At 45.6% G+C, this 27407-nt stretch overlaps 2 protein-coding genes across 5 annotated transcripts in view; one reads left to right on the top strand and one right to left on the bottom strand.

Moving 5' to 3' along the window:
- DCAF12 (DDB1 and CUL4 associated factor 12) overlaps window positions 1-2091 on the bottom strand; it is a 36433-nt gene extending 34342 nt beyond the window's left edge. The window contains exons 1-2 of the mRNA XM_083817836.1: window positions 1817-2091; window positions 880-1134 (exon numbers count right to left, since the gene is read on the bottom strand). Coding sequence (XP_083673962.1) covers window positions 880-1134; window positions 1817-1897 — 336 coding nt within the window. The 5' untranslated portion in view covers window positions 1898-2091. The remainder of the gene's footprint in view (window positions 1-879; window positions 1135-1816) is intronic.
- A 2849-nt stretch (window positions 2092-4940) lies between these two features.
- UBAP1 (ubiquitin associated protein 1) overlaps window positions 4941-27407 on the top strand; it is a 32267-nt gene continuing 9800 nt past the window's right edge. The window contains exons 1-5 of one of the 4 annotated variants that reach the window (XM_083817834.1): window positions 6501-6518; window positions 8884-8993; window positions 10381-10514; window positions 22070-22110; window positions 25152-25276. In XM_083817834.1, coding sequence (XP_083673960.1) covers window positions 22077-22110; window positions 25152-25276 — 159 coding nt within the window. In that variant the 5' untranslated portion in view covers window positions 6501-6518; window positions 8884-8993; window positions 10381-10514; window positions 22070-22076. Of the gene's footprint in view, window positions 5087-6500; window positions 6519-6544; window positions 8043-8883; window positions 8994-9022; window positions 10515-22069; window positions 22111-25151; window positions 25277-27407 lie in introns of those variants that run through there. The other 3 variants (XM_083817833.1, XM_083817832.1, XM_083817835.1) reach the window with 3 other exon arrangements.

The raw sequence follows: 27407 nt of genomic DNA, 5'->3' as shown, positions 1-27407 counted from the left end.
TCCCTTGCAAGTCAGACTGCAGAGCACAGCTTCTGTTCAGAAGTCATGAAAGCAAAGAAACAATCCCATTGACTCACACACTTTGAGGATTATAAGCTGCTGGATCTATACGTTCCTTACAACGGTCGGCCCATTTCAGCAGGACTAACCAACCTGCAAAGAATGAATGCTGGATTTTGCACTAATTCAATCAGAATTAAATATGTGAAATTGCAGCCTTAGCCAAGGAGGCCAGACCACCACCTCCAGGAGAAAAGATTTACCTGTTTGTATGATCTCCTCCAGCTACTAATCACATACAACACTATTTTAATATTCCCCTATAACTTTCCGAACACAAAACATTAGTTTAAGACCCTGTGATTTCAGTGTTTGTAAAAGGATATAACAGTACATGAACACGGCAAGTTACCTGAACACCAGGACAGAACTCCGCATAAAACCAAACAGACCGAGGATGATGATTAAGAAAAAAAAAAAAAGTATTTTTAACAAATTCTGTCTGACATTATATTTATATTATGAGAAATCACAGGGACAGTCACTAACTCCCTATTTGCAAGGCAAGAAGATTCAACCACCCCTGTTGCACTCCATCCCAAAAAAAAGTCAATTGCCCTGTGCAGATTAGAGATGCTAAGCACAGGCACAAGCCTCACGGTCTGGTCCACAGCCACCCGTACAGAACCACACTTTCAGATGAGAATAAGTCACAGCTAAATAATACATTTATTCGAAATTCATCATGTATAATTTTGACTCTGCTAGTAATTACTTCCTAACGTTTTCCTTGGCAGCCCACATGCTTGGGTTATGGACAAAGGGAAGAGGGAGAAATTAACGCGCAAGTGAAAGAGGAGTGAGAGAGGTGGCACTTACTGTGTTGCATTTTGTCCCGCACACCACTTGTCGGTGGTTCAGCCACTGGGAGGCAAACACTTTATTAAGGGTTCCAAGGTGAAACTCTCTCTCCTTGAGGAGGCTGGGAAGCTGCTGGGCTGCATATCCATGCAACAGGCGGTGATAGCTGGACTCATTCTGCATCCGCACCTCTCTACCTTTCAGGTAGTACACCAGGGACCGCTTCACCGGGGGGAGCCTTTTCCTTTTGTGAACCGAGTGATCCCACCCGTACTGTGAAAAATAAACGCGGAAGTTAGAGGAACTTAAAGCAGTGCCCTTGAAAATTCAAAACGCTGAAGTCCGCCTGGCTACCCTTACGAATACCACACCCGATTAGCTCGGAGCTGCCGGCCTCAGTAAGATTATAGAATTAAACAAATATTTGCTACGGAAGCAACGCCACAGCGATGCCCCAATCACTCCACGCTGGCTCGCCAACACCGCTGCTTACAGAAACGGGAGAAAAGAGGGAAAAAAATAAACACAGCTTAAACAGGCGAGGGCCGCCCCCAACCACCCCCGCGGCCCCAGCCCCGCCGTTTTGGGGTGACAGGAGAGGGGGGGAGCTGGGGACCGACCGGGGGGGGGGCCGTGTGTCTCCTGCGGCCGGCCTTGGGGTCGGCCCGGTGCATGGCTGCGGGGCTGGGGGCGGCGGGCACGGCGGTTACCGGACGAACGGCGGCACCCAACGGAACCGGGGGGGGGCAGAACCCAAAGGGGGGGGGGACAGAACCTAAAGGGGGGGGGCCGAACCCAAGGCTGGGGGGGCCGAACCCAAAGCTGGGGGGGCCCCCACCCGCAGGACAGCCCCAGCAGGGCACCCGCACACCACGGCCGCCGCCCCCCCCATATCCCGGTGCCCCCCCACCCACCTCACACCGCCCCCCACCCCCGCCCCACCCCCCCGGCCTACCTGCTCCCCATGGAGCCCGCCGGGCCCCGCGGCGGTCGCCGCCGCCGCTTTCCGCTTCCTGCTAACTGTTTTCCGGGCCATAGTAGAAGGAAGGGGAAAAAGAGAAGCCGAGAGCCCGGCCCGGGCCCCACATGGAGCAGGCGGCCGCCAGGGCTGGGGGCATAAGCGTGAGGGAGCCGGGCCGGGCCGGGCCGCGCCTCACGACATTGCCCCCGACCTCTTTGCGACGGTCGCGGCGCCGCTTGACGGCGGCCCCGCGGTTTCCTAGCACCGCCCTCCCGGCCCCCGCCCGCCGGGGGTTGCTAGGCAACGCGCGCCGTCAGGGCGGAGCGGCGCCCCCCCGCGGTGGTTGGGGATGGGGTGGGCGGGCACCCCCTGCTCGGGTGCGGTTCTCTCTCGGTGTGCGTTCCCCGGATAAGTCCAAGTGGTCTCTTTTCCTGGCTCGGAACCTGAAATTCCCCATCTGTGGAGGCAAACAGCCTGCGTTCCTCACCGCCTGTGCTGTCACCATGCAGTCGGGGTTGCCATTTCTACCTGGGGGTGCTGCCAGAAGCTGCACCAAGTGCTCTCACATGCTCTGCTCTGCCACCCCCTCGCTGCTCTGCATTAGTCTCTGGCATCCTCTTGTTCTCCCTTTTCTTCCTGTATTGCAGCTATCCCTTGGCATGACGCCTTCTGGGATTCCTCTGTGTCAATGGGGTGCCTCCCTGTGTTCAGCCTGGCAAAAGAGCCTAACACTAAAAAAAAATCATAGAATCACAAAATAGTTAAAGTTGAAAAAGAACCTCCAAGATCATCTCCTCCAACCATCCCCCAACCACCACTGTCACCCACTAAGCCCTGTCCCTAAGCGCCACATCCAACCTTTCCTTGAACACCCCCAGGGATGGTGACTCCACCACCTCCCTGGGCAACCCATCCCAACGCCTGACTGCTTTTTCTGAGAAGAAATGCCTCCTCATTTCCAAGCTGAACCTCCCCTGGTGCTACTCGAGGCCATTCCCTCTCGTCCTATCACTAGTTACCTGCGAGAAGAGGCCGACCCCCAGCTCCCCACACCTTCCTTTCAGGCAGTTGTAGAGAGACATAAGCTCTGACCTGAGCCTCCTCTTCTCCAGACTGAACAACCTCAGTTCCCTCAGCCACTCGGGTCAGGTCAGTCTGCAGTCTTCCTCACAACAGCAGCTGTGCCTTGACTCCCCTACATCACACCTGTATTTTCACCAGAGCAAGGAATAACACATGCCACATACCGGGGATGCAGCGCCTGCCACGTGGGCTGGCTCCCCATGCTGTCCATGGGCATATCTGCAGAGCACCGTGTTCTGCGTATCACCCCAAGCAACGTCCGTGCAGCTGTGGGAGCGTGAAGTGAGCAGCTTTTTCCGTGTCAACCTGTCATCAGTGCTTGCTTCGGATTTCAAGATACTTTCACCATCCTGGAAAACAGGTCATCAATCTCCTGTTTTTACAGGTGGGCATACCAAAACATGCTTTCATGCTGTACACTTCAAATGCCTTAACACTAAAATGAGACAGCCACAGAGATGAGAAGAAAAACAGGGATTTGTGTTTTAAATTGTCTAACTTCAGTGGCATCTCCATCCATCTGTTCAAGACTAGAGATCAAAGACAAATCACACGTGCATCAAAAGCAAAGATGGTCAGATATTTACAATCTCATATATATTTGTCCTTTGGGATCCTATAAATAAAGATAGCTATTGCACTTTATCCAACAACCCAGTGTCTTTGTGTGGGTGTGTGGGTGTTTTTCTTCACTTTTGGCTTTTGATTCTATTACAAGACTAAGTTGGAGGACATTGTTTGTGTTTCTCTTCTAAGAAGTGGAAAGAACAATCTGCTTTCTGGTATAGATTAAGTACATCTTTGAAGTTCTGATAAATCTAACAAAAATACTAAATAGACATTTTTATTTTGTGTGGAATGGATATGCTATAAAACAGGAATGGATATGCTCTAATACAAATGTGTTAATTTAAGCATAGGTAAGGCACAGGTGAACTGTTTTCTTTATTTTTGAGCATCTGTGACTTGCTGGGCAATACCTAGAGGGCAGGGACATGAATCTTTTTGGCAGGCCATGCCCATGCTGCTGGTGTGACACAAAAGGCAGGCTTTATACCCTAGTCCTGAGGGTAAGAGCGGAGTAGGTTGACCCCACTGTGCTGGAGGAATGCAGGAAGGGTACTCTGGTAGCTTGAACAGCAGAATACATGGAGTTGATTTCAGATCCACATGCATCCCTTTGGAATTAGCCTGCAAGAGCATTACCTGTGACTGTAACACGCACGATTTATACTTAAGTCCCTTCTGTGAGAAAATCACAGAATCCCAGGATGGTTTGGATTGGAAGGGACCTTAAAGACCATCTGGTTCCAACCCCCCTGCCATGGGCAGGGACACCTCCCACCAGCCCAGGCTGCCCAGGGCCCCATCCAGTCTGGTCTTGACCACCTCCAGGGATGGGGCATCCCCAGCCTCTCCAGGCAGCCTGCACCAGGGCCTCGACACCCTCTGTGTGAAGGATTTCAGAGGGTGGTGAGGCACCGGAACAGCTCACAAGCATCGAGCGCGCCCTCTGAATGCTCCTCCACGTCCATCGTGACCTAGAGGGGCTCACATGTGCCATCAGCTCAGCTTTGCACAACTCTGTCCCACGACCCACCTTGTGAGACCCTTTTAATTAATTAGCAGGTGGCTTAGCTGATCCCACCGGCGGTCCCTGACTACAGAGTCTCGGGGACGAGGCGCTTGGAGGTGCCCTGTGCTGTCACCAAACTTCCTCATTTCAGGGCAACCAAGGGGCAGAGGGAGCTATTTGCGTTTACTCCTTCCTTTATTAGAACGGAGGTGGATGTATTTTTTTGTTATCTGCACTTTCTGCCGTGCCTCCACCGAAAACACCCAGCCCCTCCCCGCTCCTCGGCGCCCCCCTCAGGAGGTCCCATCCCCCCCCCCCGGCCGCCATTACACCCCCTCCCTCCCTCCCTCCCCGCCCGCTGACGTCACCGGCGAGCCCCAGCCGATTGGGCGGCCGGGTGTGTGTGTGCGGGGAGGGGGGGGGGGGGTGCCGGTGGGCGTGCGGCGTGACGTCAGGGCGTCGCCGGGGCGGCGAGGAGGAGGCGGGCAGGCGGACAAGATGGCGGCGCCCGGCGGCGGGGCTGGCGGCGGCGGCGGGGCGCGGCTGGCCTAGGGGCCGGGGGTGGCGGCGGGGAGCGGCCGCGGGCGCCGGCTGTGGGCCGCGAGGTAACGGGGAAGGCTGAGGGGAGGGGGGGGGGAACGGCGGGGATCCGGCGCCGTTATGGGCCGGGGGGGGTTTGGCCCGGCGGCCCCGCTGTGATTCAGCAGCCGAGGGGAGGCCGCGGGGGGCTGTCGGGGGCCTGTGGTGGAGGGAGGGCAGCGGGGCGGCGAGGCGCTGCGTGTGCTCGGCCCCAGGGGAGCTGGCCGCCTCGGAAGCTCCCAGATCCCGGCGAAGAGGAGCAATCTTCCTTCCTCCAGCGCCCAAATCCTCGCCGGGGAGCCCCCAGGTTCTGTTCTGGGGGGTTGGAGGTCGGTGCGTGGCTTCCTCTTCCCTATCCCCTTCCTGATTTTGCATTTCCAATGTATTACTTCGAGTCGTTACGCGCTGGGGAGCCAAAGTCGTCTTCGCTCCATGGGTGGTAGCCCTCCGCATCTCTTTATGCTTATCGCTTATATCTAGCTCTTTTTCTACTTTACTATTCTCCTTTCGAATCTGGAAGAGGATCGTGTCTTCTGCATCTGAGATACAGACCTGCCATGGATGTGTATCCTGGTGTAAGAATGCTTTATTTTTGTAGCTTCTAACTTCTCGTGCCTTCTGTTCTCTTAGCTCACTGCCCTCTAGGAGTAAAACATTGAACTCTACTATGCGAGTATTTAATATAATTCAAGGGCTGTCTTTCTGATTTTTGATTAGCCCCAAATCTGCCATGTTAAGGGGAAGTTAGGATTTTTTTAAAAAGAAGTAAAAGAAATTATAATGGGTGGAAGTGAGTCATCACTTTATCAAGTGTTTTTATTCTTTCTATTATTTAAAAAGTCAAGACAGGATTAAAAAAAAGTGAAGTCTTACAGAATTCTTATGATTACTGTCTCATTAGAGCAGAGCTACGTAGGTGGACTCCGGCTCTTGGCTGTACAACTACTGTAGCTGTTGTCCGGGAGTCAGTAAAAATGTATTAATGTCAAGTATAAGTACTTTGAGGTGGATATTCCTAAATGACAAGTACTGTCAAGTTACAGAACAGCTCAGTTGTGACTGGTGATGTAACTTTGTGCTAACGACAGAAAGCATCAGCACCTTGGAAACTGTTCAGTGGTCGAGAGGCTTTTGTGGGAGTTTACTGGGGAGGAATCTTGCTCCAACTTGTGATGAAGGGCGTTAAGGAAAAAGAAGAAGAGGCGGTTCTGCAGTCAGCCAGACCTCTTCCTCTCCTTCCTTCCCTGGTCATCCTTGGATTGTGGGACTTTCTGTCCCGGTGCTGACACTCCTGCAGCATCTTGCTTCCTAGGGCTGACCCTGCAGATCTGGCATCTCTGAGTTTCAACGTTTATTTCAGCGGGGGGGAAACATTTTTGGCTGTGTCCTTTCTTTTCTCCCTACAGAACAGAGCTACTTGCATAGTGCTGCCACAGGGAAGGGAACAGGGCTGAGAAGGTATGTGTGGTAGCTGCTCAGTAGAGCTGGGCTAATGTGTGCCAGGCCTTATGCAGTACGGCTTTGGGTGAGTATCTGTGCTCTGCAGAACCGTGGTGGTGCTGCTGCCTAATGACTTCAGTTTTCTGTACACAGGGCTGTAATTTGCAAGTGACGGTGGTACTTTAGGTCACCGTTGCAATCGGGTGACTTAAACCTTTTAGGCAAAATTTTAATTTTCAGGATTGGGGAAAGAAAACATGTAATCTTTCAACTTTGTTTTTGCTGGCTCATGGTTTTGGTCTCAAACAAAACTGAAAGTGATTGCATCTTTCTCCTGTAATCTGCTGGATCTGGCCTGCAAGCTTGGTACGCTTTTTTTCTGTGAGTGTACTGTGGAGGAAAGGAATCTGGAAAGAAGTTGCTTCTACTAAGAGCAAAGGCTCCAAGATACGTCACATGAAAGCTGAAATGAAATTATCTGGACTTTGAAGTGAAAGCAAAGAAATCTTAGGTATAAGGTATACGAATGATTAAGGAATAAATATTAGTTTCTCTTTAATGAATTGAACTTCAATTTTCAGAATGTTTTAGAGAGTATATTGCCCAGCTGATTAGCTGGGAGATTATTTTTTTTTAGTTTATGCTGATGGCTACCAAAAATCTTAAGGATTAAAAATTATCAAAACTGTGCAGAATTGCTCCATCTCCTTTGTTCAGGTGGTGCCTTGCGGTACTGCTTATCCTAGAGACAAAAACTTCTAGTTAGGAGAACAGGAGTTAGGTTTCTGGACCAATCCAGCAGACCATGTCATCTAATGCTGTCACAGTGGCAGCCAGAACTGTTTTTGCTGGTGGCACAAGTGCTGTAATGCCACACCAGGCATCACCTTACTCGTACTCCAGGTTTTCATTCTATAAGCTTATGGTGTTGTGTTGCTCCCACAAACTTTAGGGATTGATAATTCAAGTCATTAAATATTCTTGAAAATATCCAGTCACTATATCATAAGTGTTTGTCACCACCTTGTTCTTATTTTTTGAATGTTCTGATAAACTGATGTGTGAGAAATTCAGTTGTACTTATTAGACAGGAGCTTCTGTCCAGCCTTTTCTGGCATTATGTTTCTAACATAATCAGTGTCAGTCTCTTCTGCCATGAATTCCAGGGCTGAAGCTACAGAATCTTTCCCTGAAGGATCTTTACCAAAAGGCATTACTGTCTATTTAAAATTGATCGCTGTAATGCAAATCAATGACGGTGTGAAGGAGGTCTAGTGGAGCTGTAACTGAAAAATTCTGGAAGATGTTTCTGAAAATTGTTGATTAGAGGAAAAGGGTTGTTTACAGACTATAAATATTCTTCTTGTTTGAAAAAGTAGGTCTGCTAGATTGAGCTGTACTCCCTGCGTTGTCTGCTTGCTCTGATAACAAGGAAGGCATTGCTAATGATCTTGTAGCATGTACCGCTCTGCGATCAATCACTGGGATTGCAGCTGGTCGATACAAGCCTGAGCTCACGGTTTTTCTGTGTTAACTGCCTAGGTGGGTAATCCTCTCTGGTATGCTAGTGCGTTGCTTAGTGCGTTGACCTTCTGACTTGGGTCAAATAAGCTTGGTTTCTGTGTCCCTAACGACCTTTTGCAGCCAGTGCAGTCTTGATTGAGGTCGTCTAAAAGAATCTGAACAATGCTGTTTTTCACTCTTAATCTCTTAAATGATCAGAGTTATTCCAAATCTTTCAAAAATCAAACTGAGCAAAGCATTCTCTTAAATGTTAAGAAATATTCTTTCCTGTACTTGAGAATTTTGAAAGAACAGCTTCTGTGTCCAGACTTAGTTGTGTTTTGTATTCAAAAGGCTAAAAGCTCTTTCCAGCTTACTTGAAACCCTGGAGTGTATCAAAGGGGGAACAGCATATCATTGCTCCGACTTAGGTTTCAATCTTCTCTAGAAGGGAAAGAAGGTAGGTTAAAACGCCACGTTGCTTGAGCAACGTCACAGTTTCTATCTAACCAGCAGAGTTCAAATGGAAGTTCTCAGCCTGTAATTCTCTTAGCTGCATTTTGTCAGAAACACTGACACAGGTGTAATGTTTCACCTGGGCAAATCACAGAGCAGGAGTCTTGTTCAAGAAGCAGTCCATTCTTCAGCTGGAAGATGGTCTTATGTGTATGTACTTAAGCTACTGTTAAGGATTACTTAGGCTACTTAGCCAACTGTGGTTGATATTATGGAAACTAGTAATAGAGTAAATGATTCAGCTAGTCGTGAGATCCCAGTTAGTCTGGTCTGTGTTGCTGGAGGTCAACGTTCATCACGGCTGTCTACTAGGTCATGTGAAAGAGTTGACTTAAGCCCTTTCCTAATGTTTGTGTTTGTACAGTTTGACATCTCTGGGGTAGCTGCAGATGAAGTCATGACTGGTGAGATTTATTCCCTGAGCTTTGGAGGCTGGATTTCTAAAAGTCTGTTGCCAGTTGTGCTGCGTCAAGTGTAAGTGCTGTGCTTAATCTAGACATCGAGATGTGCATTATGTTGGATTTGATTTGCTTCATCAGCTCTGGGCTCTAAAATAAAATTAGGTTCTTAGTTTGTAAATGCTCTGTGAAGTAGTTAAAGGATATGTATTTCCTTATCTAATACAGCAAAGGTATCCTGGGTTCCACCCTAGTGACTAATACTGTCATGTGGTGTCCTTGCACAGTAACCTATAATACTTTGAAGTAGAAATATAGGCAGTACTTGTAGGGGATGGTATTTATATATGTAAAATCACTTAATTATCTGGAATAAAACTTCATGGTGAAAAAGGATAGAAAAGCTTTATGCTGTAACACAGTCTGAGAAAAGCATGTGTTCTTAATCTCATAATTATTAGGTCACCACAAGCAGTTTGCTGCCAGTCTGACTTCTTTAAAAGAAAAAAAAAAAGGTTATTGACTTTCATTTTGCTTACTATGTTCAAGATAGTGTATTTTTTTTAAAATGTGATTTTCAGAAAGTACCTTAAGGTCCTTTATGAGGAAGGGAGTTGATGTACCCCAAGTTGAGTTGGGGTTTTATGAACAAAAATGGATGGAAAAGTAATTCAAAATCACTCTGCACTTTGGGAGGAGTCATGAGCCATAAATATTGTGGGGAGCAGATTTCTGTATTTATTATATGTTTATGAAATCGGTGAGTTCCTGATAAACCAAGAGCAGTTATTAATCAAGCTGTAGTTCTGTCAGCGGTCATGGACTGTCAGGGCTCTATACCTGCAATTACTTTTGCAACTAAGCACTTAAATATTTGAAGTGTAATTTTCTAGATAATCTTCAAGATAATATCCTGAGGAATAATTTTAAGAAAATGTTTGGGGAAGAAAATTCTGTATCAAGTTTTAATCAGCCAATATTTGTGTTGCCATTTTGATAGGATTAACTGTCAGACTTTGGAGTGAGGGGAGGTGCATTTCAGGATTCCTACAACTGATAGAGAGTCTCATGCTACAGCAAAACTAGCAAAAATGTCTGGCTCAGAAGTGCTAGGAGATGGTGGGATGCAAAATGCAATTACTTTGCATTACTTTCCAGTGAATGGTCTGTAAAAGAGCAGCTGCTAGATGCTAGTTGGTGTCTTGACAGAGGGCAGCTCTCAGTATCTGCAGTTAGAGGCTTTTTTCTTGTCTGTAGAAGGGAATTTAATGCATAATGTCTGTAACTTACCTGGAGTTCTTTGGATAGCTGGTAAAAAGCCCATGAATGCCCATAATATATTTCCAGACTGTTGAATGCCTGGGCTTATTGATGTGCATTTTTTGCAAAGCAAGTACCAATAGAAATGGTAAAAAGCTCGTTGCTTTTAAATAATGCTGTTCTATTTCTCTTTATGTGCAAAGGGAAAGCTAACAAATTCAAGTGAGGACATAAAAGCGATGCTCAGTGTTCCATAATCTTTTCAAACTGATGGTCTTCAATTGGAAAAGCCTTAACTGCAGCTTAAAGAACCCACAAGTATATGATGAGATACAAGGTAAATGAAGACAAATGTGAAGAAGCTGGCGGTGTCACAAGCAGCTGTGTGGTCTAAGCTGCTTTTGGAGCTGGGGATGGTCTCCAGAAATGTGCCTTTGGGTGACGCAGTGGCTGTGACGCATCTACTCGTGTGACGTGCTAACACCATCCTTTTCATACCTGAACGTGCACATTGCACTTGCAAGAAGCGTAAGGAGGTATTCTTTGGGTCTTATGGTATTGGACTGAGGAAGAAATTCTGCTTCTGCCTACTCCCTCAAAGAAACAAATGCTTGAAATAGGCAGTATTTAGTGCAGGGATTTGGCTGTACTCTGTATAAACTGACTCCGCCTAGTAATGTAAAGGTCTTCTCTCTTCTCCTGCAAGCTGGGACAGAGCTTGTTTATCTGTTTTATTACAAGCCTTCTTCAAGGCGCATTTCTCCTGTAATTTGCTGTTACTGCAGGAATGTGAACATGATGCTTCTGTTCTGTCATTAGGCAGCACTGGATGTATCTTCTAAAGCTGTGTTGAATCAGACAAGGGTTAGAGAAGAGGCTGAGGCTGATTCTCAGGTGATGGGAGGATATCTAACATCCCAGTAGAGGAACAGTCAACACAAAGTCTTTTCACTTTTTTTTTTTTTTTTACAGGAAATCTTGCTGCTTTGTAATGGTAGCGATGGTCCAAAGAGATAGATCTGTGTGTCCCATATTGTTGCAGGTCTGGTAGACCTTTGGAGGAGAAAAGCTGAGGGCACTGCTGTTGGATGGGCATGTGGCAGTCTCATCCAGCAACCTACTCCAATCTAGTTATGTAGAAGTGAGGCTAGATTGCTGGAGCTGACTCAGATCTGTCAAAATGTCCTGAGAAAATGGAGCTAATGCATCTCCGAAGACTCCTTTTGCATGTAAAATGAGCTGTTTCTGTTTAGTTACTCCTTGCTTTAAGTGTTTCAGGGGTTGTGCTCATTAGCAATGCTTCTGAAGAAATGTCTAATAGACTGGAAAAAAAGTTTATACCGCTGAGCAAGACTGGAGATGGTGTGTAACCAAACTGCAGGCTTAAATGAGTTGGAAATAGCAACTTAGAAATAAAGTTTGGAGTAAATATAGTTTAATGATATCAATCCAGAAGAATATCCTTAAGGCTTTTGTAGTAAGGTGGAAAACTGAGTAGGAGAGATTGGATACAGAAAATTGTCGATCAGAGATATTGGACCAAACCAGAGAGAATGCAGTGAGATTCTCGGGATAGCTGTGGATTTGGGAATCAGGAAATACAAGTTCTGCTCTGGCTTTGTTGTTGGCTGAGCTGGATGACTGTGGGCATATAGTTTTGTCTTTGTGCCTTGTTCCTCACCTGCAAAACCGGGATGGATTTTGCTCTGTGGCAAGTGTCTTGGAAACTGTTTTTGAAGTGTTGTGCAAGAACTAAGCTGTGCTGGTGGTTTAGGGGAATTTTGGCAAAATGGATTTTTGCTCAGGATAAAAGTTGTGAATGAGAGCTGTTTGTAAAAATGTGTTCAGCTGGTGGTGGTGTGAATGCCCCAGAGCCCTTCAGGCTTTGCCTGAAAGCAGAGTATTTCTGGGGTTATGGGTTCCTCTCCATTTCTCATTTCAGGTGAGCATGAAATTCTTGTTTGGTCTTCACGTGTGCTCTTGTCACTGGGAGGCTTGTAATTACACATTTCTCACTTCCAGTACATTATGGGCTTCTGGATTTTGCTTTGCATATTTACGACTGAAGGATGATTGTGCATTTGCAGTGAGGTGTGGGCCCATGGTAAGCGTTAAACTCATCTGTTCAAGCTGCAGTGCTGAGAGGGCAAATTGAATTATTGTCTTAGAGAGAAAGCAGACCTCTCCAAGTTGGTTTTTAAGTGAAGAAATGTAAATCTTGCCTTAACTCCAGTTGTTTCTGTATTAGATGAGTGTCATGTGGATACAGGTTATTTTATGTTGCTTAGGGATGTGCTGGGTATTTTTTCCTGAATGTAGCAGGTGAATTTTCTGCAGCAGAGAGGGAGGGATTACACCTGTGGTTTGGAAAGTCTTTCTGAAGCAGCGTGTGAAGGTGAGTTCAGTGACTGGAGCATCACTGAAAAATGTCTGGGGTTTAGGTAGTTGCTCTGCTTTTTCTCAGAGGCTGAGGGCTGTTTGCATGTGTGTACGTCTTAGCTGTGAGCAAGCTCAGCTGTGGCAGTCGCACACATAGAGGGAACCTTGTTTAACAGATGTACTCACTCTTTGCCTCTTGCTCGTGGCTTCCTTTCCTGAGCTCTGTAGTTCATTGTTGGACTACAGGCTAAGCCTTATTGCCATTTAAACAGCCCTAAATAGAGTGGCCTTTGCTGTTTGGGAACTCCAAATCAGGAGACTGCAAGGAAGAAGTTTCTGTTTCAGGACTGGAGCACGATGCCTTCAGGGAGCTTAGGCCAATGAAGTTTTCTGATACACAGCAAGCAGCCCTTTGACTTGTCATATTCTATTTTTGTGATTAAACTGACCACTGTCGCTGAGGGCAAGCTCAGTTTGGCTGTGTAAAGCTAGATTTCTACTTCTCTATGCTAGACAAGCTTGCGAAAGACAACTTCCTGTGGTCTCTTCCCAGTTAATTCAGTTCCAGAAGTGTGGGCACCACCACTTTGCTGAGCCTGTTCTGGTGTCTGCTGCTGTTTTCATATGCCAAGAGTATGTATTTTTGATACCAGCTGATAATACTCTCGTCCCTGTGGGTTTTTAAAGAGCAAGACTGAATGTTCACTATGAATTTCAGTCTTCCCTGAAGCTAAAAAGCCTTTTCAAGAAACAATTAAGGTGTAAGTGCTCACTTTAAAACTATTTCCTGTTCGGTATGCTCAGTTATGCACCTATTCCATTTTTAATTGAAACTAGTGGAACTTCTTTAAAAGATGACTTCTGGGAGCAGAACTTAATTCAGTGTTGACTACTGATGATATTTCTATTCTGGACCGCTTTTTAAACTGTCATTCAGCCCTGTTTGGACACGAAGGATATGAATATGGATATGAAGACAGGTACCTATGAGCTAACTGAGAGATGAAGCTGTGCCACTGAAATGCTGATGTGTGGAAGAAGTGACGAAAACCCAAAAAAGTCAAGTCACTGTGTAAAGAATGTCACACCTGTAGAATTGGAGTTCACGTTTCTCTCGTAAGCTTAGCTTGCTGGCGTCTTGATAGCACTAATGAGGTGTGTTTTGAAAATCAGGCAGGTTTGGCATGATGTCAGTTCTGTGCAGTCACTTGGCAGAAAACTGCTTTGGTAAGCACGCTCTGCCAGGTAACCTGCGACAAGCTCTTAGGTGCTTCAGTAATGGGAAACTTTCAGAACTTCTGCTCTTGTGCATCTCCAAGTGCACATTTGGTGAAAGAAAAACTTGCGTCCCAGTGGTGAGTACAAGTGTTTCTTCAAAAACAGACAGTGCAGAGCTTGGTGGCATCTTAAAATGCTGGCTTCTAAATTACAGGGAAGTTGTGTCCTCAGGACATGGCTCTTCTAGCTGAGAGAAGTGAGGTGTGTTAGTGGAAGAGAGGGATGTCAGGTGCCTGGGAATGTTCAGCAGTGTTAAACATGAGAGAGACCCTATAGGGAGTGGGAGAAGGCTTCTGGTGGCCTGACGTGTTGAAACTGCTCGGGCTGAAGGTGCAGTCAGGATTTGAAGCAGTGGCTCCACACTGAGTTTGAACTTTTAGCCCACATGCTACGGGCCAGGCAGAGTCATTTGTAGGTGGAATGGTTCATTTAAGACTGTGCTTTTTGTCAGTACCATACTGAGTTTTGTTGGGAAGATGCTGAGTGTGTGGTATGGGTGGGTAGTGCATGTGACTTGAGTTACCGATTTTAATCCTTATGCTCTCTAGTAGCCTAACACCGTTCCCGTTATTCTTGTACAGCACAATACACGTGTATTTTGGCTCAGTTTGAATATAAGAAACGGCAACTGCTGTTTGACCTGCTAGCAGATTGCACGTTTTGGCTTTAAAATTTGTGTCCAACTTGATTTCTTGCTGGATTTTTTTGTCCGCTTTCAGTAACTCCATAAGAATTTGTTTCCCCAAATTAACCAGGACCATAACCAGCAATAAATTAAAGCTCAGAAGAAAAATGGTTTAACAAGGAGAAGGTAACAGTTACATAGCTTTATTTGAAATAGATTTTTAAGTAGTCATTTAATTGCTGTAGCGGTAAAAATGTCTTACATTCTAGTTAATGTTAAAAAAAGAGTAATTCATGTTCTGCTAAAAGAACACAAATTACTTCTGCAATGAAATATTGGCCAGAATTCTTGTGTCAGTTCTGAGAGTAGGTTTTGTATTTGTATTGTCCACAGCATTGAACTTTTTTTTAGATTATATAAGACCAACTACTTTTCTATCTCTCTTGATCAAAGAACATAAGAAGAAAGCTTGAAACTGCACTTTTTTGATTAAAAAGGGACATCTGTTTAATGACAAAAGCTATTATGCTCTGTGATGTTGGCAGCATGTTGGCAATGTTTGTCTAGCTCTCTTCATTCATAACTGGGAAGAGTCTGCAGTATTAATAATACTCAAGTACTTCATAGTTGGCTTGTTGCATATTGAAATCTCATTGCAACAAGGACAGCAGCGTTTTAATTAGCTTAAGCTGCTCTGGGTTCCAGACGTGCATTTTAAACATGTAGGGCGCTCCAGATTTTTTTTTCATGCGCCTTTACCAAAAGAACAGAAGTGGGGCATTTTGGTGAAGCTGGTAGCTTGCTTTCTGGTTACTCTTCTTAACTTAGCAAATATTTCAATATAAGCAGTCTTTCTTCTCCAGTAAGTTAGCATCAAAAGTTAATATCCATACTTAAAAATGCTGTCCAAAACTTGAGATATATCACAGAATCCCAGGATGGTTTGGGTTGGAAGGGACCTTAAAGCCCATCTCCTTCCACCCCCTGCCATGGGCAGGGACACCTCCCACCAGCCCAGGCTGCCCAAAGCCCCATCCAGCCTGGCCTTGAACACCTCCAGGGATGGGGCAGCCACAGCTGCTCTGGGCAGCCTGGGCCAGGGCCTCGCCACCCTCTGAGGGAAGAATTTCCTCCTAATCGAATCTAAATCTCCCCTCTCTTAGTTTCAAGCCATTCCCCCTTGTCCTGTCACTGCACCCCCTGACACAGGGTCCCTCCCAGCTCTCCTGCAGCCCCCTTTAGGCACTGGCAGGCCGCTGTGAGGTCTCCCTGGAGCCTTCCATCCTCCGGGCTGAACACCCCCAGCCCCTCAGCCTGTCCCCACAGCAGAGGTGCTCCAGCCCTCTGAGCATCCTCGTGGCCTCTGGATCTGCTCCAACAGCTCCGTGTCCTTCTTGTGCTGGGGCCCCAGAGCTGGGTGCGGGGCTCCAGGTGGGGTCCCACGAGGGCAGAGTAGAGGGGGACAATCCCCTCCCTGCCCTGCTGCCCACGCTGTGTTGGTGTAGCCCAGGACACGGCTGGCTTGCTGGGCTGCCGGTGCACATCTGCAAATGTTAGTCTTGTTTCTGTTGTGTCTTGAGGAGGGGAAGATGGCCCTTCTCTTTCTAGTTTACTGCCTTTTTCCTGGTGATATCGCAACCTCTCCAGATTAGTGAGGCTGACCTTCTAAAGAACCAACAATAACAGAAATAACCCCTTTTTCTATGCTTTACTGTTTAGATGATCGTCAAGTCAGAAGTAGGAGCTACACTCGAGTTCCCATCTGCTCTCGGCCTGGATGGAACCTGAACTGTCCCCTTACTGCCCGGGTTGGTAGTCAGGCCCGCCTGTTGTTTGCAGATGGCTTTTTCTTGTGGCAGGCTCTTTGGGAAAGAGTCCATTTTAAAAAGGTCACCTGTTTGTTTGCGTAGTTAAATATGAACTTAGAATTGGTGCATTTCCCATACACTTCTTTGGCAAAACACTCTGGCCAAAGGAAAAGCTTGTGCTGATCTGCTTTCACCACAGGGCTGTACATAAGGCATTTTTAGTTTTCTTATGCTCTTGCTAATGAAACCGGCTGTTGTAGAGGCTTGTGGGGTTTGCAAGCCTCAACTTGGCTGGAAACTTGTGTGGCTGATAAGCAATTTGGTGATGGGAAAAACTAGTGCATCAGTGTACTGCATCTCCTCAGCCGTTGTAGGGTTTTCTCTTGTTTTTGGGTGAAATTTAGGGCAGATTGCTATGTGGCCAAGTAAGATCAGGATGTTAACAGAGGAGTAGGACTGTCTGTTATCAGGTAAGAGCATTAAATCCTTAACCAGTTCAAACAGTATGCGCTTCTATCGAGTGCAGTGTGTTTAATGAGCGAAGTGGGACACTCCATGAGGAGAGCCACATAACTACAGCTGTCTGACATTAATGCAACGAATCCATATGGGGCAACAAATGGGAGCTGCAGCGTGTGGAAATCACACAATTGTCTTCCGCTTTAACTTCCCGTTGATTGATGCATGCTGAAGCAGAAGGTCTAATTGCACGCTCTGTCACATTAAACAAGTGCACAGCTTGAAGAATCAATTTCTCCTAGTGTCTGTCCCTGCTAGGAAGATATCGTTCCACAGCTGTATGTGGAGCCCCTTAATGGATGTTACTGCCATCGCTAAAGAGCCTTGTCTGGTAATTCGGCGATGCGATGTGCGGATAGCCCTGCTCCTCGGGGGATCTTTTCTGCCCGTCCTTCCCATTTATGGGAAATGTGTTCTGAAAGCCCTGCCCTATTGGCTCCTGTCCCTCTGCCCCTCAATCACGGCACTGAAAATAGCAAACGGAATTAATTTGATGTTATGGGCTGTCTTTCAAAACGTAGATCTCTCTTCAGAGTGCTTGGGTGTGTACGCAGCATGGCTGTCTCATCCCTGCCTCCCTACACCTCCTACTGCGGTCGTTGCAATCCCTGCTTTGCCTTTCGTTAGCTGCAGGACGGCCACTTGTATCCAGTAAGTCATTAGCTTTGTTTTAAATCATGGCCATTGAAAATCAAACACCGGGATGGAGTTTGTGTTTGCTTCAAGGAGGGTCTGGTTTGTGCTCAATGATTTTAAAATAGAACAAGAACTGTAATGTACCTTATCGCCTGGCTTCAAGTAGCACTTGAAGGAATTACTGTTGATATGCTTCAGAGTTTCCTTCCATTAAGACTAGTAAAAGTGATGCTTTTTTTTTAACCGTAGGGGATGTGGTTATGATATGTCAAATCCAGTTTTACAGTGAATTTATCCAAAGAGCTGTCACTAGCAGCTTGATGCCCTTATACTTCATAAAAAGGGAGCACTTCTCTGCAGCCTGCTGGGCTCGTGGTTTGCAGAGCTGTTAGAGGGGCAAAGCAAAAACACTTGCTGTGGATTTGGGGTGATGTCATCTCTTTGGAGACTGCAGTGCCTGAAAACAGGACCTGTTGTGTGCTGTGCTGAACAGCAGGTCAGTTTTTACTCTAATACTCAGATCTTGTTCTGTCCTGGCAACAGGCACAGCCTCTGTGTGTATGTGCTGTGGACGGCTATATGGAGAGTCCTGACATTGGTCGTAGCCTTTCCCTTGTGCTGAAATTAGTAGGTGCAGTACAACTTTTAAAATGTTGTCTAAAACTGGCGTCTTATGTAACATCGATATGCCAGTCACTTTAATCAAACTTTTTGCTTTCTCAGTGTAAAATCACTGCTGAGCTCATCAAAGTGATCTATGCAGAATAAAAGTGATCTTTTTGATCTTTGTCTTTTTATAGTTTCTCTTCAAAACCTGAAGATGTCCTGATTGTTTGTGGTCAGATATGGTAAATGGCAGCAGGTGGATTGCCTTAACTTGGGTAATATCAATACCTCAGAGACTGGTTGTGAAGATAGTTCAGGTGCACGTAACTTCAGAGGCTGAGCTTGTGTTTATTGGCTCTTAATACAGGGTCTGGGTCTGAAGTGATGCGCGGAGCCTCTTGGTATCATCACTTCCAAATGTTCCAGAGCCAGTTGTGCCTTTTCTTTCATCTTGTTCTTCAAAGCATCTCAGTGCTGTCCCTTCAATCCTATTCAGCTTGGCACCATCTCTTTGTGCTGGTTGCTTCTGTCATCAGTTTTGGCTTGGCACCTCTTTGCTTCTGCATCTTCCTGTTTCCTCTGCTTATTTCTCCTTCTGTCCCTCAGTCTCTGGGCTCTACTACACTGTGTCTCTGGTTGTATGGCTTTAAGACTGTTGTCTCAGGGTAATTAAGTAAAAGGTGGGCTTTTACTCTCCTCCCTGTATGTTCATACTAGGCTGCTGATGTTAAAATTACTTACAACTTTCAGGCACCCCTAGCCCTAATCCCCTTTCCAAAGGGTTAGCCAGAACCACGAATTAGGGGACGGGGCTAAGGAGGTCTGTGATTACAGAAGAAAGCTTGGAGGTGGCTGCAAGAAGACCTAGAAATATGGAACCAACTTGTTTCTCTAGTCCAGGAAGGGTGTTGAAAAACTCTACGTAGAGTAGGCTTTCTGCCAGTTTAAAATGCACAGTGAAGCATCAAACCACAAACGCCCTTTAGCATCTTGTTCTGGTGTCTGGAGATCCAAGGGCTGCAGGCACCCCTGAGCTGGTTTGGAGGATGGCTTTAGGAGCAAACCCTTCAAATCTCCAAAAGAGCAGCCCCAAAGGTGAGCAAGCCCTTACTGTCCACTGTAACAGCTTTGACCCAGCCTGAATAGCCTATCAAATCTCATTACTCAGAAGACACTGGTTTAATTAACCCCCTTTAGAAAGGAGGTGACGAAATGTGGCTGGCAGCCTGTGCCAGCATTCCTGCCTGCAGTGCTCCACAAGGCTGTTCGCTGACGGTGCGGGCTCGGGGAATGGCCTCTGGCTGAGTATTCGCTCATGGTGCATTAGGAAGAGCTAGTGAGATTTAAACTGGAATGCTACTTGAATCTAAAGTGTGACTGTATCTCTGTGGATAGTGCAGTTTTATGATAGCTTGCTGTTAATGTGCCTTAGCTAGTTCTATAGCTCAAAAATAAGGTGTTGCATGTGGCAGAATAATTGTTTTTCCTGCTGCACTTTGAAGCTAATGCCAGGTGCTTGGTCTCCTCTAGGATTTTACTAGAGGACTGCCAACAAAAGAAAGATACTTAGTGCTTATGTGGGTATTTCTGCATACAGGGCACATCCAAGGCTTTATGTAGCCCCAGCCTGATACGACTGCGAAACTCCCTGAATGCTAGAGCTGCGCATCTTTGGTTCTGTGGGACTTGTACACGCTGCTGTTCATGTCCCTGGAGTGAACTGATAACATCGCGCTAACCTGGTGTTCAGTTAGCTAAGATCAGCGTGTGGGAAACTTACTATGTCCTTGCAGCAGCCTGCTGAAGAGGGGATATCAATTTTCACTTTAAAAAATGATCCCTTGGGATTTTCCTTTCATTGTTCCTTATATTCGTACATTCTGGAGTGAGTTGCTTCTGATAAAAGAGGCAGGCAGCGTAAACTGTACTGCCTTTGGGTAACTGAGTGAGGAAGCTACTTCCTCTCTCTGCATCACAAGTTTTAAACTCCTTTTGTAAAGGAGCACTTGGCTTTCAGTCTGAGGTAGCAGCTAGAAGAAAGCAGAGTTGGGAGGAATGCAAGGAAGTGCATAGAGACCTGTCCCCAGTTCGCTGTGGATGACGGCTGGACGCAGCACATGCTTGCAGTACGTGAAGACTGTGTGGCTTCACAGGTGGCCTGGCTGTCTCAGTAGCAGCAGGTAAAGTTGACATCTTAATTGCTAATCCACAGAGATCTGATGGAGCAGCAGCTTGCCTGACCCTGTGATCCGGGCCCGAAAGGTGCAGGTGGTTTCATGCTCTGTAGTCTGATCCCCTCGGCGGTGCTGTGACCAGTGAAACCCTTTCAGCTCCAGTAGTTCATGTACAACTGTACCGGCTGGTCTTGTGGCTTTGCCCTTGGCCTTCTCAAATGCCCTTTGAGAGGCAAACTCAGTGCTGTTTCATCTCCTTCCCTCTTTGAAGGCTCCATGTGTTGTTTCTGTCCAAGAAGCAGCTGTCGGCTGGTGCCAAAGCCAGCTTGCTGGCCAAGAGCAGTGCTGTGGGGCATAAGGACAATACTGAGAGAGAGAGTGAGGTGTGCAGCAAGGAACCTGACAAACGCCAAGCAGAGCGGTGTGCAGCTGGAGCTGCCCAGCATGACTCACTTCCCCACAGCCTAGCGTCTGCTTGCTTTGCTTCAGGAAGTTGGGCTGCATCCGGGTAAATCTTGCAGCTTTGTCTGTGTTAATTCCCAGTAGCCGCTGGTGTTGATTGAGCTATTGACTGCGATGTAATGTTGAAAGGGACCTTTGCCTAGAAAAAGGTAGTTTCCAAAAGTACTTGAAACCATCTCTTCCTGATCCCCAACACGTCAGCTGCTGCCGGGAGGGACAGTGAAGCTGTCTGTGTGGTCCTAGGCTCTGGAGACCCTTCCTTGAAGGTGACATTTGCAGCTGGAATCCGTAACAGAAACGCTGAGGCTGAAGAATGAGACCTCATTTGGGGAGTGATGGGTTTGGAAGTTAGATCTGCTCCAAATTGTGCTTTGAGCACTGACAGCTGCAGGTGGGGGTGTAGCAGATAATTTCATGGGTTTGAAGATTGCCTGTTGGGCAGGGCAGGCTACCAGCTGGAGGGCTTCAGAAACAAAGGGCAACTCTGAGGTTTTGTTATGCATACTGTCAAAGGGGGGCTTATAGATGGAGTTAATGAGGGAAATGTGCTGTGGTGTTTTAAGGAAGATCTTATGATGCTCTTGTATCTGCTTTAGCTGCTAGACAAGGCTACTGAACATGCCACAAGCATCCTGGAGTGGGGTTTCAGCTGACTGCTCAACAAATACTCCGTAGCTCGCTCTAGTTTCAAAACAGCTCTCTTCTCAGGATAACCCTGAGAAGGCCCTCTGTGTTAAAAGCTGCCTGAATAATTGTGTGTTTAACATCTTAGCCATGTAGGATTTGCACTAACTTCTCAAATTAAAAAAAAAAAAAGTTGATGATTGAATTCTGTGGTTGCTGGATGAAGACTCTGGTTAGCATTGTTTCCTTGTGCATATCCGAAATCTTGAGGTCTTCCTACCAGTCACTGTGTACCAGCATTGTGTATTGTTATCTGTGTACTACCCAGCACGTCTAGACAAGTGCCATGCTGGCTGTGCATACCCAATATCATAGTATCCCTTTTTAGAGCAACGGGGATTAAACTGAAGAGGATCAGTGTGGTATTTCCAGTAGGAAGGGCTATTGATGCCAGGGGAGGCAGGATGTGGGCTGGGAAGGAGCAGACTCAGAGTGCTGTGATCTACAACCTGGTCTTTCTAATCAGCCTGGCTGCTTCTTGGCTATTTGTGGTTTTATTTTCTTGGCCACTTGGATTGTCAGACCCTGAGCAAAGTTATTTATTCACTCCATCAATTCTTGGTGCTATAAAATCCATTTTGCTGTCTGTCTTTGCAACAGGATAAACATAGCAAGTGTCAGCAGCGTGTCCCGTACGACAGAGATAAGACTGTGGAACCACATAGACTTATGCAATGCTATATGTATTAAGTTGCTAAATGTATCTTAAAATGTTTTTCAGGTTCTAAATGGCTTCTAAGAAGTTGGGATCCGACTCTCATGGTAAGTGGAATTTGGTATCCTTGTCCTTTCAATAGGATGAATCTTACTGTTGCTGCTGAGTAATGTCCCGACCATCGAGACTAGTCTGTTCAGCCCCTGACTGGCTTTTTTGTTAGGAACAAAGTGCCTTGGCTTCCTTCTTGCATAGTTGCTTGCTGATGTTGTGCTCATTCTCTAGTTAAAATGAAGTTTAAGCCTTTGACTATTCTCCCATCATCCCTGCCCCTCACTCATGGCAGGATAATACCTCCCCAGCAACCCCCTTCAAAATCAAAGCTGAATTGCAGTTTTGGTGCTTATGTCATGCTTGCTGAAGCAGATGCTAGATCTGCAGCCTTTTCCTATGAAGGTCAGGTGAGAAGCTGGATTGCAAGTCAAGCTTTTAATATATCAATGGGTTGCTTTTTGCTCAGCAATGAATTTATTCCTAAATTGGACTTACCTGGCTTAGTAGCTAACAGGCGAGTGATCTCTTACATCTAAGATGTGTAATGTCATGCAGATGGCTGGTGTCATAAGAATTATGTGCTGCAACGCATGTTTCTTTTAGAAAATGGGGTATAAATGTGAGAGGACTTATTTCCTTGAAGCTCTTTTTTTTGTGTGTAGATTCTTAAAATGAGTTATCAATTAAAGCTATGATGGGTGGCTCAAATGAAATTTCTAAAAATCAGTGTATTAAATAACAGAAAACCTTTAATTGCTTTGCTTAAACATGGTACCATTGAAACAGTGGGTTGGCTGTTAGTTTGTATATGTTGGTGTTGCTTTTTATATTGAATTTACTGTTAGAAGACAATGAGTCTTTATCTATTTGACTATTCAGGCAGTAAGTTCATGCATTTAAAAAAAGTGAAGGATTCTTTAGTTTCTGGGTCAGTTTTTAAGTTTTCATGGACTAGTACTGCTGTGATTGGGCTGAATGCTATGACCATCCATGTTTCGCTTCAGAAACACTTTTTAACTGTCCTAAAACAGTTGGTGTCTCTTAACACATGCTTGGTGTTTTTGTAGCAGGATTGTATTCGAGATGAGGTTATAGCAGTGTATTAGAAAATTATCATAACTGGGAAGAAACAAGAAGGTTTTTATTCCTTAGTCTAGATGCTGAGGTTAAACTGACAGCCGTCAGTTCAGCTCATCTAGTCTGGGTGTGCTTAGTTTTTTACTGTCCCAAAACGAGGAATGTTGCTCTATAAATACTGCAGTGTGTGCTCTATGGCTAGTGCGTATTTCAGGCAAACAAGAAGGCTGTGGAAGGGGAGGTGTCTCCCACTTACTGTGTCAGTAGGTCTAATAAGACAAGTATTTGTGTACTGAGCAATTTGGGCTGTGAGAATGGTGCAAAGAGGTAATCGTGCTTGGCTTGCATGCTTGGATCATCCCAGTTAGAGCAGGACTCGTACTAGTGGGACTAACCGGGGTATGGCAGCAGCAGCAGTCAAGCTGGACTCTGAGCATTTAGGCGATAAGGCTGTCTCTGACCTGGCTGTGATGTAAGTGTAAGCACAAAGGCTGCCACAATTGCTACTTCTGCATAAGCACAGACTGTTGTGTCCAAGTTCTCACACTGCCAGCTCAAATACTGTTTGGATGTCATGGTGTTGGTCGACAGCGAGGTGCAGTTTGGATGCTGTGCTTTGTACTGCTTCTTAGTAAGGACCAGTGAAAATACTATTATATTCTGCCTGGAGCGCTCTTTTGTTTTGTTAGTATGGGTGCTGTGTAGGTTGTTCAGCCTGAGGGTGTTGGGGCTAGAGAAAATGCCCTCTGTGTCCCAACAGGGCTCTGGGACCAGCCAACACAGTGCATAGTATGAGAGCTCAACTGATGACAGCACATAAACATTTGACTCCAAATTAACAGGATATTCCTGTTTTCAAGAGCTGCTTGTCCTCTTGAAGCTTGTGGCTGCGTTGTTGTAGATGAGTCAACAGTGAAGGAGCACAAATAGTACTTAAACTGTCATCCAAGTATGAAAATGGGTCACATAAAAATGGCAAGTCACAGCTCACTGAGCAAGAGGTTAGTCACCAAACATCTTACATTGCCACTAATGTCTTGTCGGATCTGTAGCATTCGGAGCAAAGTTACAAACGATTACCAGACAAACACTTGAAATTGCTGTTATACACAGTCAAAAACCTTGCCTGTAAATCCAAAAGCTTAGACCAGTTCTTCTAGAAACTACAATTTATGTTATGGATTTTCTCACACTTCTTCAGAGCAGCTCATGGAAAACAAACCTTTAGTCTGACTTCTCAGTGGAGCTTGAGTTGTTGGTGGTTCTGCCTAGTGAGTTTGCAGGGTGCCTGAAGAGCTTTTGTCCTAAACCACTTTATAAATGCTACATGTAAATGATAAATGTAAAGCACAAATGGAGGACCGTGAGGAGTCTGTGGCCTCTCACTGGAGTGATCACAAACAAGTAAGACTGGATCTGGTTAGATTGCCATGTTTAAAAAGTCAGAATTGCTATTCTGAATGTTCTTGAGCTATTCCACTGTTTTGGTTAAAGCAGATCTGGGCTTTGGGCTACTTTGTCCTTATGACCATTTCTATCCAAATGTTACTTTCCACTTGTATGCCAAAACTGTTCTTTTTTGTTGTTCCTCTCCCTTAGCTGCTCTAGAGCTGGATCATTTTAAAACTTGTTTTGAATACGATAAACCAATGGCTTCTTCTATAGGGGCATAACAGAACACAACATTCAGGAGAGCTTCAGATTCTGGTTGTGTAGGCATGGTGTTGTCATGAGGGAAGCTAAGATGCTGGGATTTTAACTTCAAAATCTGTTCAGCTATTGCGGCGTTGTAAAATGTAGTTACGGGCTAGAATATTCTTTTTAAAAGAACAAAACTGAAGCAATGGAGTCCGGGCATATTCAATGTGTTTCTTACCTCACAACTTCCTTTGTATTGGGTCACATTGTGTGGTTGGGGCAGCAGAGAAAGAGTAGCTGCCAAATACAGAAACATGAGGCTTAACTGAATGCATTAAATTTGTAGGGTTTTTAATACAATTTCTTCTTTTGATCTTAGGGCCTTTCAGTTATCTCGATGATGTCCCGTTTAAGATAGGAGACAAATTTAAAACCCCTGCGAAGGTTGGATTACCCATTGGTTTCTGCCTGCCTGATTCTTCTCAGCTTGTCAGAGAAGCCCAGGTAAGGATGGTTTGTGCACTTCTGCTCTTTCCTCTGCCACCGCAGGTCTTCAACGTGTGATGCTGTGAACTATATTTTTCTTCAGGTGTTAGTCTTCAGTGTGCTATATTGTTACTTCACAGTCTGCTAGAATGTAGAGGAAGATGATAAATATTGTAAGCCATGCAGAAAGTTTCTACTTACCACCATAAAAAGCCTGATGGCATTTATTTTCATGTATCTACTCCAAAAAAAAGTGTTTTTGTTTAACAGTTAAAGATTTAAAGACTACCCTGACATTGCTAATCTAAAATCGTATTTTTAGGGATGGTAAGAAGTGAAACACCCATGCTATGGCGTACCCTCAAACAGGGTTCTACAAGTATGACCGTATTCTGTGTATTATCATGGTAATGGGGTGAAGAAATAAATTTCTAGTTCTTACTTTCTGTGCGGTACCGAGTGGGAGATCTTCGCTACGTGGCTGGAGAAGTTGCTGCTTGGTATGGATTGCTTCCAGGTCTCTGAAGCACATGGCTCTGGCTGTAAACTTTTGGTAGCACAAAATCAATCGCTTTACCATAAATCCAGTCTCCAAATGCAGGTTGTGATACAGGAAATACAATTGAACTATATTTTTCTCATTTGAATATGCGATTCTCCTTGGGCTGCCCAGTTTGTTGATTTCAGCATCAGCTGTGACAGATTGCTGTGGACAGGTCTGCTTTTTTCTGCCCTGCAACCTATCTGCTGCAGAGCTGAATATCCAAATTTCCTGACATCATGGCTTGTTATTATAACAGTCAAGTGGTTGCCTGACTGACTGTCCCAGTACACACGCTTCCACCTAGTTAAGCTTGAGTTGGAGTGCTGCAGGAGGCTCTAATGTCCTGTGCAGGCCTTGCTGTGTTATGTGTCTGTTTTCCAGCCAAGCTGGAGTTCAAATACAGTACGCCTGGTTGGATTGCAATGCCTTGAATAATATGATGTGATCATTTAGGCTGTGCCTTGCACGGTACTCTTTGGCTTTTTTACAGCTGCGGTGGGAGCTATTCAAAATGGTAAAAGTACATGGAGGCTATACTGACCAAAGCCATGTACTTGTTATTTCATGTGTATAAACACGTGGTGTTGTGTGTATGCAGCTATGATAGCTCTGCTCAGATGGCAAAATTTGGAACAGATAGTGCCCAGCATTTCTGCCAGTGAGTTGTGTTTCAAAATCACCTCATTGATAAATTGTGTATCCCATCTCTTAGAGACTTAGAGCTAAGGGAAGGGAAAACTACTTCATATAGAGTTGAGATGGGTCTTGAGGTTCTCTTTGGAGCCTGCTGTGGGATGGATAGCACAGTATGAGTCCCACAAAAGCCCAGCAGAGGTGTAGCAAACCTTCCTGGCTTGTTGCTCCTCAGAGGTAGGATGTCGTATTAGCTGTTTGGTTATGTGACATCATCCTGGCAGGCAGGCTGTAATTCTTGTGAGTCACAGGTAGGTTACACCCTGGACTTGGCTTTGTAGGCTGTATTCTCTGAATGTTTTGTCATGGTATGGAGGGCAGTAAGGGCGTTTGGTCCTTGTAAGGTACTAAAGCTTGACATATATTTATCGTGTTCAGAATTTTGTCCTCTCAGTCAAGCCACCACAGTGGCCTGTGCACTGTTTGTTAGTGAGTAGCTTATGTAAATGTCTTGAGTGCTAACCCAACCCTGAAGGAGCTGATGTCAAATGAGAAAAGCTTGTGGGTCCCAGTCATGCCAGTAACAGTGGCAAAATCTACTACTACAGGAAGTTGTGATCAGAGTAGCCAGCACATCCCCTTTGCCTGGAGAGCCATTAGCACAGGTATGAGAATGCTCATACCTCTCCAACCAGTGGGTCTAAAACTAGTGCCAGGTCCCTTAGCAATCTTTTAGGGGGAACTGATAAATACCTTATTGCTTTTTGGATGCAAAAATTACTCCGCTGTAGTCTTGAATCCTAGTTCAGTGGTGCCAGATCTGGGTGTGACTGTCCATCATGCGTGACATCGATGTCACTGACACTTCAGGCTTCCACTGACTGCATCTATTTTCTTGTTGGAAGAGGGGGAGAGAGTTGTGAAACTGATCTTGTGATTATCAGTAGCTCTAAACAAAACTAAATGTAGGAT

This window comes from Anser anser (genome assembly GCF_964211835.1).
Source record: "Anser anser genome assembly, chromosome: Z".
Classification (NCBI taxonomy): Eukaryota; Metazoa; Chordata; class Aves; order Anseriformes; family Anatidae; genus Anser; species Anser anser.
The sequence above is the reverse complement of the archived record's forward strand: the minus strand, read 5'-3'. Positions and strand labels throughout refer to the sequence as shown.